The sequence below is a fragment of the Pan paniscus genome, chromosome 5 (assembly GCF_029289425.2).
Source record: "Pan paniscus chromosome 5, NHGRI_mPanPan1-v2.0_pri, whole genome shotgun sequence".
Classification (NCBI taxonomy): Eukaryota; Metazoa; Chordata; class Mammalia; order Primates; family Hominidae; genus Pan; species Pan paniscus.
The window spans coordinates 56,395,072-56,412,553 of NC_073254.2; the positions used below are offsets into that span (position 1 = coordinate 56,395,072).

At 46.6% G+C, this 17,482-nt stretch overlaps 1 protein-coding gene across 2 annotated transcripts; it reads right to left on the reverse strand.

Annotated features, from left to right (window-relative positions):
- Nucleotides 1–1,852: 1,852 nt before the first annotated feature.
- On the reverse strand, nucleotides 1,853–17,346 carry MED20 (mediator complex subunit 20). Of its 2 annotated transcripts, XM_003833306.6 has the most exons (4): nucleotides 17,216–17,346; nucleotides 13,300–13,454; nucleotides 5,778–6,031; nucleotides 1,853–3,785 (listed from the first exon to the last, which is right to left on the reverse strand). In XM_003833306.6, exons 1-4 carry the CDS (start codon nucleotides 17,227–17,229, stop codon nucleotides 3,570–3,572), a joined length of 639 nt encoding a protein of 212 aa, XP_003833354.1. In that variant the 5' UTR covers nucleotides 17,230–17,346; the 3' UTR covers nucleotides 1,853–3,569. The 2 variants fall into 2 exon arrangements, with proteins under 2 accessions (XP_003833354.1, XP_034817980.1); XM_034962089.3 differs by lacking the exon at nucleotides 13,300–13,454 and having other exon boundaries at nucleotides 17,216–17,342.
- Nucleotides 17,347–17,482: the final 136 nt, after the last annotated feature.

Here is a 17,482-nt window from a genome sequence, read left to right on the forward strand (position 1 = left end):
AAAATTAGGCCGGGCGCGGTGGCTCATGCCTGTAATCCCAGCACTTTGGGAGGCTGAGGCGGGCAGATCACAAGCTCAGGAGATCGAGAACATCCTGGCTAACACGCTGAAACCGTCTTTACTAAAAACACAAAAAATTAGCCGGGCGTGGTGGCAGGCACCTGTAGTCCCAGCTACTCGGGAGGCTGAGACAGGAGAATGGCTAAACCCGGGAGGCAGAGCTTGCAGTGAGCCGAGATCATGCCACTGCACTCCAGCTTGGGCGACAGAGCGAGACTCCGTCTCAAAAAATAAAAAAATAAAAATACAAAAAATGCTAGGCGCGGTGGCTCACGCCTATAATCCCAGCACTTTGGGAGGCCGAGGCGGGCGGATCATGAGGTCAGGAGATCGAGACCATCCTGGCTAACACAGTGAAACCCCGTCTCTACTAAAAATACAAGAAAAAATTAGCCAGGCGTGATGGCACGCGCCTGTAGTCCCAGCTACTCAGGAGGCTGACGCAGGAGAATGGTGTGAACCCGGGAGGCCGAGCTTGCAGTAACCCGAGATCGCGCCACTGCACTCCAGCCTGGGTGACAGAGCGAGACTCTGTCTCAAAAAAAAAAAAGAAAATGGAAAAATACAAAAATTAGCTGGGTGTGGTGGCGTGCACCTGTAGTCCCGGCTACTCGGGAGGCCGAGGGAGAAGAATCACTTGAACCTGGGAGGAGGAGGCTGCAGTGAGCTGAGATCGAGCCACTGCACTCCAGCCTGGTGACAGAGCAAGACTGTCTCAAAAAAAAAAAAAAAAAAAAAAGAAATGTATTACATTACCTGCTTCTTTTAGTGACACATTTCCTTTAATTGACACAAAGGAAAAAGTACCCAAGTGGCAGTTCTTAAATCTGGTGTTCTCTAGACTGAAAGCTGGTCGAATGTGTGCTTAAATGTGAAGGAAAAGAACAAAAGTGAAAAACGCTGGAAATTTAGGCCAAGACTGTGCCTAAAAGGCAAAGTGGGCCGGGCACAGTGGCTCACGCTTGTAATCCCAGTACTTTGGGAGACTGAGGCAGGTGGATCACGTGAGGTCAGGAGTTTGAGACCAGCCTGGCCAACATGACGAAACCCCATCTCTACTGAAAATACAAAAAATTAGCCGGGTGTGGTGGTGGGCGCCTCTAATCCCAGCTATTCGGGAGGCTGAGGCATGAGAATTGCTTGAATCCGGGAAGCGGAGTTCGCAGTGAGCCGAGATTGCGCCGCTGCGCTCCAGCCTAGGTAACAAGAATGAAACTCCATCGCAAAAAAATAAAATAAAATAAGGGCCGGGCATGGTGGCTCACGCCTGTAATCCCAGCACTTTGGGAGGCTGAAGCGGGTGGATCACCTGAGGTCAGGAGTTCGAGACCAGCCTGACCAACATGGAGAAAGCCCATCTCTACTAAAAGTACAAAATTAACTGCGCATGCCTGTAATCCCAGCTACTCAGGAGGCTGAGGCAGGAGAATCGCTTGAACCCGGGAAGCGGAGGTTGTGGTGAGCCGAGATTGTACCATTGCACTCTAGCCTGGGCAACAAGAGCAAAACTCCATCTCAAAAAGTAATAATAATAAAAAAACAAAATAAAAGCCAAGTGTAGTTAGGGATTTTATACTGCTTTTTAGCTTTTAGGGAACAGAGTCCCTCCTTATGATGCACAAGTCTAGAGAGTCTCCATTTACCACAATCAACTTCTGGAGATTTTCAGGAAATGCATTGTGTTCAAAATGCTGCCTATGCATTGTTTCATTCCATAAAAGCTGCAGCCTACAGAAAAATACAAATAAATAAACCTGGACGAGAGCAAATGTAAATCAGGAGGCCAAAAAGGTAAGATCTGTGCATTTTATTTTTGTAAACAATATCTAAAACATACCTCAATATAAAAAACCAGAAACAAAATAACAAAAACAGGGGGTGAGAACAAAAAATACAGATGACAGGTTCTGTAGTTATGGTACTGAATTGAGCTTCCTGTCAGCCAAAACTAGAAGGGAAACATGACCACCACCTGACTTGTTGCAGAGGCTTTAGATCTGAGCACTTGGATCTGAAAACAGTTTCTCTTTAGATGCCTTCAAATAAGGGACAGTATCCTTGATGACAATACAGTACATACATTCACAATTCTCCAAGACCATCTCTGTGTATATCAAGGTTAACCTGGATGAATATTTCTGCAGCAGGCATGGGGTAGGCAGGCAATATGACCAAATATGTAGTTTGGAGGCTCAAATGAAACAGGAGAAAGAGCTCAGGCAACCATGAAGCATGGTGCAGGTATCAGGGTCAAGTATTCTAACCCTAAGATCAGGGTGCATGAGAACTGGAGAGGCCTCAATACTGAGACTTAGACGAAAGGTGTGGAATTAACTTCCTAGTGTGACTAATCCAACTTAGCTCAAAGTGGCTCTGAGATCAGCCCTTCTCTCAAGTCAACTCATAAACAAATGCTTTAGTTACAGGAGGTATTAACTGCAAAATAACAGCCAAAAGCATTCCTGGGCACGTCCATTGAGCTCCATGTAACAGAAGCCATTAACTGCGTCTCAGCAACCAAATTCTCTTTCATCTTGTAGTCACAGAATCCCTGAGTTTTAACTCAGCACATGACTGCCCAGATAAGAGGTTCTATGTCCCAGCATCTCTTTCAGCAAAGTGTGGCCACAGTGATTTGAGCAATGCTCAGTCATATCTTTTTTTTAAAAACTGCTCTTTTCTCTCTTTCCCCAGTGGAATGCAGATATGGAGCTGATGAGTCTGCTTTGATCTTATGGGTAAGAAAACATACTGGGAATGGCTGAATAAGACAGAAGGAAACAAAGTTCCTGATAACCTTGTAGAGTTAAATCTGCCCTAGACCATCTGATTACCTCTCTATTATTAGGTGAGAAAAAAACAAACTTCGATCTTATAGCAGTTTAGCCTGTGGCTTAACATATTTCACAACAGAAGGGAAAGATGTCAGAAGGAGATTTCAAAGGACTCAGGCAACACCCTAGGAAAGTCAATTCGCAAATCACTTCAGCAAACAGGTCAGAAAATAGTAACTATCAAACCAGTTGTGCCTTCTACTCCATCTCTAGGATAGAAGCCCAGCCACATCCTCTGAGGGAAGGAAGAGGCTCTTATTACAGCACAATCCAAACATAAAATGCAGCATGTTCACCATCGGCCTGGGACAAATCCTTAATAGTTGGGGATACGGACTATTTCCCCCACCAGTACCAGGCAGGGACATTCCTGTCCTACCTTTCCCCTAAAGGAGGCAGGGTCCAAACTTCTCCACTCTTCATAATTACCATTCTTGAGGACAGGCCAAATCCAGTAAGGCACGGAGTAAAACAGCTGATGGGGGGCTATGTGTGAGAGTCAGGGGGTTGGGGAGGGGACTCAGCCCCAGAACAAAAGCCACAGCTGGGAACCAGAGAAGGAGAGTAGAGTCCATGTCTACCCTGGGTTTCTGGGGTCCAGGGACCTGAAAGTCAGCACCTGCTCCTCCTGTGGAGTACCCCTGGTGACAGAGCTCAGCTGGCAGCTGCTCATCACTAACGAATCCCAGCCACCGGCACCTGCTGCTGCTTGCGGATCTTGTTGAAGAGTTCCATGTACTGGACCATGGTATCTGCTGGGCCGTAGACCGCATCATGTCTGTTCCCAAACACTGCGGGAGCCCCTGGTGTGTGGCTGCCTAGAAAACTCTGTAGGAACTCGAGCAGCAGACTCCAGCAGTCACTAGCTACCACACAGGGGCCATACTCCACCTGGGAACCAAAAGCACAGAGAATGAGGGTGAATGAAGGCTAAGACAAGGTCTGCTTCTCTTGTACCTCCTGCCTCCTGCTCCCATCTTCCCCAACCCCGAGCTAAAGACACACACCTCCTAGCACAGTATTGGTCCACAGGAAACATTCAACCTAAACACTGGGCTCAATACCCAGCATCTTTAGGCATCTTTGACCTTCTCATCCTGGAGCTGTGCCAACCCGCAGCCCTCCCAGAGGACCCAGAAGCAGATCTGGGCCCCTTTTGATGATCTCAGGACTGGGTTGTCCCTGCTATGCTGGGTAAAGATTCAAGGAGAGCTCAAGAAAATTCTAAGAGACACAACAAAGAGAAAGAGAAGGAAAATGTGTGTGGGGGTGGTAAGTAGAGAGTAGAGTGGACACATATGCTCATGAGTTTTTTTCAAGACCAAATTTTACTCCCTAGGTAGAACCAACCTGGGTTCTGACCCTAAGAAAGAATTTCCCAAATAGTGTGTCATGGGCCAAAAAATATACATCTTAGGTTTTCTCCTTCTGCTCTCTTAATTTTTTACTGGAGAGATGGCAGGGCAAAATTACTGGCAACCCTAAGGAGAAATAAGTAAAGAAACAGGTGGAGTGTGTTTCTACTACAAGATTAGAAATGTGGAGGATAAACAGCGGGTCCTCAGTGGGTCTCAGCAAATCCAAGGTCTATCACAAGCCGAAAGGGTTAGGAAGTCTTGGTCCTAGAGGTTGCTGAGCAGAAACTACCACTAATGCCCTTTTCTCCAACTGGGATTCTTCCTAGACTTATCTATCCCCATGTCTCTACATTTTAAATCCCTACATAAATGTTGATCCTCAGGAAGCATCACAACCAAAGTCAGCAGTGTTCACACTGGCCTGAATTCCCAGAGCCAACTGCCTCTTTTATAGCATTTTCAGACTAACTTCAAAAAGAGTTTGTGTGTTTCAGCCTCACTCTTAATAAATAAATCACAAATTTTCAAAGGGTAGACCTGCAAGCTTACTTGTTTTCTTATCTCAGTGCTGGGCACATTATAGGTTGTGAACTTTCCCTGGTCCCAAAGAAGCCAGCCACTGCTACACTGCCACTCTCACTCCTTGTCACTATATATGTGTATGTATACACAGACACACACACACACTCTGTGTCACAGATGAAGTGATCTCACACACAAACACTCTTTCTACCATGAAAGAAAGCAGACAGCATGTCAAAAGGAAAAGCACATTTTTGCTTCCCAACCTATCTTAAAGCATACTGAGGAAAGGTATATGGGCATATGTGATTTAGGGCCCACCGCCAGAAAATTGTTCTAAGAGTTGTCCTGGTCTGCTCCAGAATTTCTTGTCATGGGCGACCGTCCCTCCATATCATAACTCACCTGCCTTCCTTGACTATCTTTTCCCTTCTCCAGCAAGCCACCTTTCCTAATGAAGCTTTCTGCTTGCTTTGAACCCAGCTTCCCGCTTCCTACTTCCCAGCTGTGTTAGAGAGTCTCTGAATAATTAAAGAAAGGACAAAAGATTCACGAAGAGGAAGCATAGATGCCTTGGAGTCAGGGATCAGGTAGGCATAAATATCTGTTTAAATTGAGGACTGGAGGCCAGGTGTGTTGGCTCATACCTGTAACCCCAGCACTTTGGGGGGCTGAGATGGGAGGATCAATTGATCCCAGGAGTCTGAGATCAGCCTGGGCAACATAGGGCAACATAGTAAGACCTCATTTCTACTAAAAAAAAAAAAAATTTAATTCGGTGGGTGTAGTCCCAGGTACTTGGGAGACTGAGGCGGAAGGATCACTTGAGCCCTGGAGGTCGAGGCTACAGTGTGCCAAGATTGTGCCATTGCATTCCAGCCTGGGTGACAGAACAAGACTCTGTCTCAAAAAAAAAAAAAAGAGAAGAACTGGAAAATCTTCAGAGCCCTTTGCTAAGCAGCCCCCTCAGAACATCCTGCTCCTATTTTCACCAAGGTCTTACCTCCACAGAGATGCCCCGGGCACTGGGCCCCATTGTGACCGTGCCCACCTTCACCAGGAAGTCACAGTACTGGTACCGGGTGCCCCGGGTCTCAATCTTGCTGGCCTTAGCACTCTGGAAAAAGCCCTTGAGCTTCACCATAAGCACATCAAAGTTGGTGTCAGCAATAAGGCAAGGGCCATTCTCAAAGAGGGCGAAACAGCTCAATGGGTACTCTGAGTTGTGCATCACATACATCAGCTTCCCGGTCTGACCTGCAAGGGACAGAGATCCTATTCATCATCAAGACTTTCACTGGCAAACCCCAGAGTAGAGTCAAATGACTCCCCCCGGAATGAGGCCAGACAGCAATCTGGCACTACCTCAGCAGTTCTTGGTTGGGGGTGAGGGGAATCCTCTCACTGACAGCCTTTTCTAGAAAGGTAGGGGGAAATAGCAGGAGAGGCAGCATGTGGTAAAACCACCCTGCTCTACAGAAAACAGTGAGGGGCACACAGGGAACTTTAATAGTGTTGATCATGTTTTAATTCTTAAGTTGAGTGGTGGGCTCACAGATGGTCTATATGTAAAGTCTAACTCCCACAGACTTTACATATAATCTTTTGTATATTATCATATATTACATAAGTAAAATGAAAGTAACAGCATTTGGGCATGCCAAAGGAAGTAGCTGCTCCCTTCTTCTGCACACTCCTCCTCACCTTAGCCTCCTCCCTCTTTGAGATCTAGTAAATGGTCCTATGGAAGCAGCAAAGGGGAGTGTCTGAGCATAAGCAGGGAAAGGTAGATGGGATCCAAGCTGTGATAGGTCTTATCTACCATGCCTCAAGAAGTTTAGACTGTATCCTGAAACCAATGGCAAACCGTTGGAGAATTTTTAGAAGTCTAGCCAACTTGGGAAGCAAGCAGCACACTACAGCAGAGAGACCTCAGGATCTGGATTAGAAGATCAACTTTCAAGCCCCAGCTCACCCCTTCCAGTCTCTAAAATATGAGTTTTCTCATTTATTTCCATAGGCTATTTGCAATAAAAATGGAAAGCTATACACATTTAGTTAAGTAGAAAACAGAAGAAGGCAGGGCTGGGCACAGTGGCTCCCACCCATAATCCCAACACTTTGGGAGGCTGAGGCGGGTGGATCACTTGAGGTCAGGAGTTCCAGACCGGCCTGACCAACATGGTGAAAACATGTCTCTACTAAAAATACAAAAATTTTCTGGGTGTGGCGGTGCACGCCTGTAATCCCAGCTACTGGGGAGGCTGAGGCACGAGAATCACCTGAACCCAGGAGGCAGAGGTTGCAGTGAGTTGAGATCGTGTCACTGCACTCCAGCCTGGGCAACAGAGCAATACTCTATCTCCAAAAAAAAAAAAGAAAAAAAAAGGTAAAAACTGGAAAGCAAGATTCCTCTTTCATATGCTACAAGAATTAATGGATAGACTGCCACAATCCCACATGCTTATTACATACATAAGCCATTCCCAACACTTTTCGTAGGGCTTAAGAGATGTACAAGCAGAGGACTTAGCCCCTGACTTCAAGAAGCTGACAATCAGGCTGGGCGCAGTGGCTCACACCTGTAATCCCAGCACTTTGGGAGGCCAAGGTGGGTGGATCACTTGAGGTCAGGAGTTCGAGACCAGTCTGGCCAACATGGTAAAACCTCGTCTCTACTAAAAACACAGAAATTAGCCAGGCATGGTGGCATGCGCCTGTAATCCCAGCTACTCGAGAGGCTGAGGCAGAAGAAGCGCTTGAACCCAAGAGGCAGAGGTTGCAGTGAGCCGAGATCGTGCCACTGCACTCCAGCCTGGGTGACAGCGAGACTCCATCTCAAAAAAAAAAAAAAAAGCTGACAATCTCATGAGAGAGATAGGCTAAAAACTTTTTTTTTTTTTGAGACAGAGTCTCACTCTGTCGCCCAGGCTGTAGTGCAATGGCACAATCTTGGCTCACTGCAACCTCCACCTCTTAGGTTCAAGTGATTCTCTTGCCTCAGCCTCCTGAGTAGCTGGGATTATAGGTGTGCGCCACCACACCTGGCTAATTTTTGTATTTTTAGTAGAGACGGGGTTTCACCATGTTGGCCAGGCTGGTCTTGAACTCCTGACCTCAGGTGATCTGCCCGCCTCCGCCTCCGAAAGGGCTGGGATTCCAGGCATGAGCCGCCACGCCCAGCTGAGATAGGCTAAAAACTTTTTGAAAGACCACAAAATAAAACAAGTTATTACCGAGGAAAGACCACACGTCTTTCGGAAAAAGGAAAGACTTCAGGATAGGAAAAGATTAAAATGAACAAGTCAGCAGGAAAAAAAAGTAGGATTTGTACTGCAATATGAAGAGAAGGTAGGATCCAGCCACACAAAGGAAAGAAGACATTCTAGACAGGGGTAAGAGTGTGCGACTGAAAAGGGTGCAAGGGCGGCGAGAGCAGAGGTCATATGGCTTCCCTATACAGGCTGCTGTGCGTGAACACAGCAGGCTCTGCACAGATCCTCCAGGCCACATCCCTCCTCCTGACTGCTTGCTGACAATTCACACCTGTCACCTCATTCTAAATCCAGTTCCAAACTTCTCGACTCTGAAGAAAAAAATCCATCCAAAGCCGACCTCGTCATTCTGTTCTGTCTACTCACTGTAATTGCATACTTTATTCATACTATATGAGTCTACAAGTGTTACTGCCTTGGAAATATCTTAAAAGTCAACTAAGGGGTGTGTGTGTGCGCTTAATGAAGAAGGCACTTCTAGTTGTTATAGACAATAACATTTTCCTTTTCTTCTTTTTTTTTTTTGAGACACGGTGTTGCTCTGTCACCTAGGCTGGAGTGTAGTGGCATGAACACAGCTCACTGAAGCCTCAACCTCCTGAGCCCAAGCAATCCTTCTGCCTCAGCATCCCATGTAGCTGGGACCACCATGCCCACTTTTTTTTTTTTTTTTTTTTTTTTTTTGTAAAGATGAGGCCTTACCATCTTGCCTAGGCTGGTCTCAAACTCCTAGGCTCAAGCAATCCTCTCACCTCTACCTCCCAAAGTGCTGGGATTCACAGGTATGAGCCACTACACTCAGCTGACCATAGTACTTTTTTTTTTTTTTTTTTTTGGAGATGGAGTCTAGCTCTGTTGTCCGGGCTGGAGTGCAATGGCATGATCTGGGCTCACTGCAGCCTCTGCCTCCCAAGTTCAAACGATTCTCCTGCCTCAGACTCCTGAGTAGCTGGGATTACAGGTGCCTGCCACCATGCCTGGCTAATATTTGTATTTTTAGTAGAGACAGGGTTTCCCCATGTTGACCAGGCTGGTCTCAAGCTCCTGACCTCAGGTGATCTGCCCGCCTCGGCCTCCCAAAATGCTGGGATTCCAGGCATGAGCCACCGCGCCCAGCTGACAATCGTATTTTCTATCACAGCAAAATCCTTTCATGTCTGTACCACCTTGTGAAGCAAGCAGAACCAGGTTTATTATCCCCTTTCTAAAGATGAGGAAAATGAAGCTAATTGGATCCCAGAGCAGCAGCAGTAGCAGAACCACCTGGGAACTTATTAGAAATGCAAATTACAGCCAGGGCGCTCATGCCTGTAATCTCAACACTTCAGGAGGCCAAGGCGGGGAAGATCGCTTGAGCCCAGGAGTTTGAGACCAGCCTGGGCAACATAGGGAGACCTTGACTCTACAAAAAAAATCAAAAAGTTAGCCAGGTATAGTGGCACACACCTCTGGCCCCAGCTATTTAGGATGCTGGGGCTGAAGGATCACTTGAGCCCGGCAGGTCGAGGCAATAGTGAGCTATGATCATGCCATTTCACTCCAGCCTGGGTGACAGAAAGAGACCCTGTCTCAAAAAAAAAAAAAAAGGTGGGGGGAAATGCAAATTATTGTCTACTCTCCTCCAAACTACTAAGTCAGAAACTTTGGCGTGGGGTCTAGCAATCTGTGTGGTAACAAGCCTTTCAGATGATGCTAATGCTGGTCAAGTGTGAGAATCACTGATCTAAAGGCACAGAGCCAGTAACCAGCAAAACTGAAGCTCCAATCCAGGCATGCTCACCCCAAGTTTATTGCTCTTTCCTGCCTGCCATGAAGGTGTTCTGTCTCCCCAGCTAGACTGTGGCTTCTTGAAAGTGAGGGCCTGCTCAGCCCACACCAGGTAGTTTCACTAGAAGTCATATGCCATCTCATATCTATATCCAAATGTTTTATTACCCAAATGCTTTTGTAATTATCTCTTGATTCTTACTTCCTTCATATTGAAGGTAACACAAATGGTAACTTCAATTTTATCAACGATGATAAAAGAGCTCAGTACAACTCTTAGCTACTTAAATATTACTTTAAATATTACATGACAGGCTGGGTGCAGTGGCTCATGCCTGTAATCCCAGCACTTTGGGAGGCCAAGGTGGGTGGATCACAAGGTCAGGAGTTCAAGACCAGCCTGGCCAACATGGTGAAACCCCATCTCTACTAAAAATACAAAAATGAGCCAGGCGTGGTGGAGCGCACCTGTAGTCCCAGCTACTCGGGAGGCTGAGGCAGGAGAATTGCTTGAACTTGGGAGGTGGAGGTTGCAGTGAGATGAGACTGTGCCATTGCACTCCAGCCTGGGCAACAAGAACAAAACTCCGTCTCAAAAAAAAAATTACATGACAATCTCAGTTCTAAATGCTTTGCATGTATTAACTTACTTAGCACAACATGAGGAGAGAAGTACTATGATTATCTTCATTTTATAGATGAGAGAACTGTACTGGGAAGAGTCCAAAAAGAGCCCATGTCAGATAGTTTTGGTACAAGAAATGTATACGGGGAACAAATACACGGGTTGGAAGAAAGGCAAAACCAAACAGGATGGTGGGACAACCCAAAGATTAGCAACACAGGAAAATACTACCATCCCTAGGGCTAGAGGGAAAAGAAAATATGTGCTGTTGTCGGAGGCAGGAATGAGGGCTGCCTAGCAGAAGCTAGAACCAAGGAGGTGAAGACACAGCCATGGCTAGAGACACTGCCCAGAGCAGAGGGAGAGGAACACTGTGGGCTTCCTTTCTCCCATCCTCTAATCTTCTCCGGTGCCTCTCAATAACCAAAGCTAACTAGTAGAGAGCCTGGAAAATACAGCTTACAGGGCAACTGCAGGAAATGGATCTAAGGGAAACAGGTACATGAGTGGCATGGAAACAGCAACAGGTAGGTTGTGGGAGTTACCTACAGGTACACAGAATGTGGCAAAGCCAGGACTCAGGACTCTGGCTCCCCAGTGATAAACACTGTGCTATGGAACTGTTCAAGGTTAAGTTACTGCAGAGCCAAGACTAAGAGAAACAAGTTCCCTAACTCATATCCAAAGAGTCTCTCTCATTGCCTAAGGCCAGGAGTTAGAGTTTGCAGTGAGCTATGATCATGCTACTGTACAGCCGGGCAACGAAGTGAGACTCTCACTCTAAAAAGAAAAAAAAAAATCCTCTCTCCCTCTCAGCCATCATCCCCCATCATCCACACCCCATCTCATCACTCAATACACTAAAAAGAACAATTGATTTATGCTAATGAGGAGGTCAAGGCCAATGGTTAGGTGTAAGAAAACGGGAACTCTATAAACACAAACTTCTAGAAACCCTAAAGCTCTAAAAGAATCATAAACAAAGACTTCTGGGCCTAAAACAAGTCTTTCTCAAATTTCAGAGTGCATAAGGATTGTCTGGATTGTTAAATGTAGATTATGTGGCCTACAGCAGCAGTCAATCAGTAAACAGGGCCAGGAAATCTGCAACTCTAACAAGTATCCCAGGTGATTCTGACATGGTTAGTCAGTGATTAACCCTGAGAAACACTGCTTTTAGAAACTGCACAAAACAAAAAGCACTCAAAGAACACAAGGGCCAGGTATGGTGGCTCATGCCTGTCATCTCAGCACTTTGGGAGGCCTATGTTGGCAGATCCCTTGAGCTCAGGAGTTTGACACCAGCTACTTGAGAGGCTGAGGTGGGAGGATGGCTTGTGGCTAGGAGTTTGAGATCAATTTGGGCAGCATAGTAAGACACTCCCATGACCACACCCAAAAGTAAAAAAATCAGCCAGGCATGGTGGCACATGCCTGTAGTTTCATCTACTCAGGAGGCTAAGGTGGGAGGATCAACTGACCCCAGGAATTTGAGGCTGCAGTGAGCTATGAGACACCAAAGCACTTCAGCCTGGGCAACAGAGCAAGACTCTATCTCTTAAAAACACACACACACGCCGGGCGCAGTGGCTCACGCCTATAATCCCAGCACTTCGGGAGGCCGAGGCGGGTGGATCACAAGGTCAGGAGATCAAGACCATCCTGGCTAACACGGTGAAACCCCGTCTCTACTAAAAATACAAAAAATTAGCCCAGCGTAGTGGCGGGTGCCTGTAGTCCCAGCTACTTGGGAGACTGAGGCAGGAGAATGGCGTGAACCCTGGAGGCGGAGCTTGCAGTGAGCCGAGATTGCGCCACTGCACTCCAGCCTGGGCGACAGAGCCAGACTCCGTCTCAAAACACACACACACACACACACACACACACACATAAATACTCACAAAGAAATTTTGGGTTGTAATGGATATGTTTAGTACCTTGGTTTTGGTGATAGTATTATAGGTGTATGCATATATCCAAACTCATTAAGATGTGTGCATTAGATGTGTACAACTACTTGTGTATCAACTATACCTCAATAAAGCTTTAGCCAGGAGTGGTGGCTCATACCTATAATCCCAGTACTTTGGGAAGCTGAGGCCAGATAATCCCTTGAGGCCAGGAATTCAAAACCAGCCTGGTCAACATAGGGAGACCCTGTCTCTACAAAAAATTTAAAATATTAGCCAGGCGTGGTGGCTCATGCCTGTGGTCTCAGCTACTCAGGAGGCCAAGGTGGAAGGATCACTTGAGCCCAAGGGTCGAGGCTGCAGTCAGTGAGCTGTGATCATGCCACTGCACTCCAGCCTGGGAGACTGAGCAAAACCCTATCTCAAAAAAATAAATAAAATAAAATAAAATAAAGTGGCCGGGCACGGTGGCTCACGCCTGTAATCCCAGCACTTTGGGAGGCCGAGGTGGGCAGATCACCTGAGGTCGGGAGTTCGAGATCAGCCTGACCCACACAGAGAAACCCCATATCTACCAAAAATACAAAATTAGCTGGGCTTGGTGGCGCATACCTATAATCCCAGCTACCTGGGAAGGCTGAGGCAGGAGAATCACTTGAACCTGGGAGGTGGAGGTTGCAGTGAGCTGAGATTGCACCATTGCACTCCAGCCTGGGCAACAAGAGCAAAGCTCCATCTCAAAAAAATAAAATAAAATAAAATAAAATAAAGCTTTCAAAGGCCCTATTCTAAGAGATAAAGAACCAAGAATTAATGACGTCAAAAACACATCTCGCCACATGTTTAAGAATACCACCCTTAGCAGAAAAGCAGAAAGACTTCAATTAACTCAAATGTCTATTAACTCCAAGCCTGGTTCCAGCCATCCTACAGACCCATCTCACTGACCTTGGCTGCCAAGGGTAGAGGCGGCCGTATGGTAAGTCTCACAGTCCACACAAAATGTTCCTTGCTTCTCTGCCCCAAGCATCTCCAATTTCCGGGTAAGGAGCTCTACGGTTTGCTGAACACTCTTGCCCTCGGCCACAGGCATCTGGGACACACTGGAAAGGAGAGCACCAAATCATCAGTTATCCAGAGACACATGTGTGCTCACTGAGCCATTCACTCGCCCACAGCATCACAGCTCATCAGGGCCAAAAGTTATCTTGGAAATTACCTACTCTGACCGTCTCCCAATCCCTGCAACTTTATTATTTTTTTTAATTAAAAAAAAAATTTTTTGGCCAGGCGTGGTGGCTCATGCCTGTAATACCAGCACTTTGGGAGGTCAAGGCGGGTGGATCACGAAGTCAGGAGTTCAAGACAAGCCTGGCCAACATGATGAAACCCCGTCTCTACTAAAAATACAAAAATTAGCTGGGCGTGGTAGCGGACGCCTGTAATCCCAACTACGTGGGAGGCTCAGGCAGGAGAATCATTTGAACCCGGGAGGCCGAGACTGCAGTAAGCCGAGATTGCGCCCTTGCACTCCAGCCTGGGCGACAGGGCGAGACGCCATCTTAAAAAAAAAAAAAAATTTAAGACCAGTCAAGTGCAGTAGTTAGAGTGAGGAAGAGTAGAACAAGGAGTCCAATCTGTAACTGAACGTGAACAATCAATTAAGATAACTCATTACACTTGGACCAGTCCCCCATTGTAAAGACAAGGAATAGAGGACCACAGTCCCTGAGAGCCCCTCTAAGAACTGGAGCACAGTTCTCAGGATTCTCGCACCAGGGCAATGAACTTCCTATCACAGGGCGTTCTCAAGTGTGGCATGCCAAAGATTCTAGATGACACACAGACTGAGAATTCAATAATGCTGAGTCATATAATGAAAAAGGGATTCCTTTTGCAACTCTTTCAGTTCTGACTACATCAAGGGAAAAGTCTCCGTTTGGGTTAACATGTTTTTACCAACTCTGTGAACTTGAGCTGTTCAGCACAGTAGCCCAGAGCCACAGGTGGCTGGGACTAGTGTATTGGACACTGTTGTTAGAGAACATTTCCATCATCACAGAAAGTGCTATTCAACAGCCCTAGGAACAAAAAAAGAAAAGCAGTCTTCAAGTTTATAATCTTTGGGAATGAGAGGCAACAGTATTCACAAAAATTGAATCAAAAGAATGGAACAAAACAAAAAAAAAACGTTATTTCTAAGGTTTCCTCCTATGGTGAGTGAACCTCTTATGGTGGCTTCCCCTTTAGAGTGGTAGGTAACCAACTGCCAACCAACAACGTGCCAGACTGCATCCTAAGGCCTTTAGATGAATTAACTCTCCAAATCCTCACGATAGTCCTATGAAGGTGTGTTATTTATCAACTTATTACAAATGAGGAAACTGCCAGGCGTGGTGGCTCACGCCTGTAATCCCAGCACTTTGGGAGGCCGAGGTGGGCGGATCACTTGAGGTCAGGAGTTCGAGACCAGCCTAGCCAACATGGTGAAACCCTGTCTCTACCAAAAATACAAAACTTAGCCAGGCATGGTGGTGTGCACCTGTAATCCCAGCTACATGGGAGGCTGAGGCAGGAGAATCACTTGAAACCAGGAGGCGGAGGTTGCAGTGAGCCAAGATCGCACCACTGCCCTCCAGCCTGGACAACAAGAGCGAAACTCCATCTCAAAAAGAAAAAAAAAAAGAGGAAACTTGGCCAGGCACGGTGGCTCACGCCTGTAATCCCAGCACTTTGGGAGGCCAAGGTGGGCAGATCACGAGGTCAGGAGATCAAGACCATCCTGGCTAACACGGTGAAACCCCGTCTCTACCAAAAATACAAAAAAATTAGCCAGGCATGGTGGTGGGCGCCTGTAGTCCCAGCTACTCGGGAGGCTGAGGCAGGAGAATGGCATGAACCCGGGAGGCGGAGCTTGCAGTGAGCCGAGATCACGCCACTGCACTCCAGCCTGGGCAACAGAGTGAGACTCTGCCTCAAAAAAAAAAAAAAGAGGAAACTTAAGTACAGCACAAAGAGGTTAAATAACTTGCACTAGGTCACACAGTTAATGGGTGGTACACTCAAGACTCAAAGCCCAGCAACCTGGCTTGATGTCCATGCTCTTAACCACTAACTAGACTGCCTGTATAAGGATGTAGTGCCTGTTAAAACATTAAGGAAAAGATCAATTAAAAAATTAATAAACAATAGTACAAGCAGTACTTAGCTATATAGAAATCAAGAAACCAGTCATAGATGACATTGCTTTATGATCAACTAAATGAATCTATTAAGGTAGAGTCCTTCTGTTGCTAAAAATTGTCACTACTCTATCAGAAAAAACACTGATAAACGATGTTGCTAATGTGCCTTATTTTGAAATACAAAAGAATCCCTAAACTGACGCTACAAGTGACAGAAGTCCTAGGATTCTGAAAACGTTGATAAGGGGGCCAACAGAGAGCCCTTTTCCTGGAGCTGCCTTCTCCATTTAAAGAGCAGGGGTGGCTGGGCACGGTGGCTCATGTCTATAACGCCAATACTTTGGGAGACCAAAGCAGGAGGCTCGCTTGAGTTCAGGAATTCAAGACCTGCATGTACAAAACAGCAAGACCCCATTTCTATTTCTTTAAAAAAAAGAAAGAGCAAGGGTTCCAGGGTTCTACGCTGCATCCTTTCCATTTCCATTCCTCACATATCTTGCTTCCATTAAGGAACACAGGAGGATCGTGTCAATCGTAGGAAGCAAGAGTGTAATCACTGAGAAACCTGCAAGAACCTGGGCTACCAGGAGGAAAAGTATTTCCCCTACACATGCTTTTGTATGAGAAGCCTATATCCACTGGCTTCAAATATCCTGGCCTCCGGGTTTCTCCCACGGGAAAAATGCTCACATCTACTGAGATAAGAAAAAAATGTTCTGGGACCTGGCACCTTACAACTAACGCCTCCACGAGCACTGGACCCATACCTTTCCCTGCCACCTCATCTTCTTTCAACTGAGACTTAAAACATATGAAAGATAAAAACTCCATTGAAACTAGACCAACCATGGAATTAAACATAGTGGGAAACGGGTCCTAAAGAGATAAAGTGCCTGGAACCATGATCTCCTTATTATCAATACCCTCTTTTTTCCTCTAGACCCAAGATCTTAAAATGAGCAAATTAGAAACAGACACAAGCGGGTCTAACTGTATTTGATGGCTGAGGGAAGAGCAGGCGAAAATCTTAAAAAATACTATCTCCTGATTGCTTATGGCCCACTCCCTCCAACCCTGTCTGCAGGTGGGTCATAGTCCAAAGACCCTATTTCCAACCCTGAGGTCCCACTGCAGGCAGTACTGTGGCCTCACGGGAAGGAAGATGTATCCAGAAGAGAATGAGGTATACAACCATTGATAGGTTCCTGGGATAAAAAGTTTGCTTTGTCGACACCAGCGTGGCCAATATGGTGAAACCCCATTTCTACTAAAAATACAAAAAGTAACCGGGCGTGGTGGCGGGCGCCTGTAGTCCCAGCTACTCGGGACTACAGGAGAATCGCTTGAACCCAAGAGGCGGAGTGTTGCAGTGAGCCAAGATCGTTCCACTGCACTCCAGTCTGGCGACAGGGCGAGACTCCGTCTTAAAAAACAAAACAAAACAAAACAAAACAAAACAACAACAAAAAAAAACCTTTGCTTTCCCGCCTTCCAAGAGGAAGGGGCGCATCTCTGAGGAAACAAGCCCGGGGAACCCGCAGCCCGCACGGCATCCTCTCATCCACACAACCCGAGGATATCTCCCTCAGCTCCCAGAGGACGGCGGACCATGGTCAAGGTCCTCTTTCCGGCCTTTCACAACTCCAAGCCCCGCCCCACAAAACCCCCTGCAGTCCTACCAAGTCACTCCCATGGCGTCGGGCCAGGAAGGTGGCAGAATCACACAGTAGAAACGCAGGGTTCCCTGTCCGCCCACAGAAACTGCTTCAGTTCCCCAACACAACCTTCTGTCTCAGAAGGGACTCCGGAAATACGTAAAAACAGAGCGCCGGGTTCACGCCTTCCCCAAGGAATGGGGCGTGTCTCGGCACCCCTCGGTGACGCCTCCACTGACATCATCTGCGGATTCCCGCCCCGAGGTTTCTAAATCCAGACATTCCCGTTTG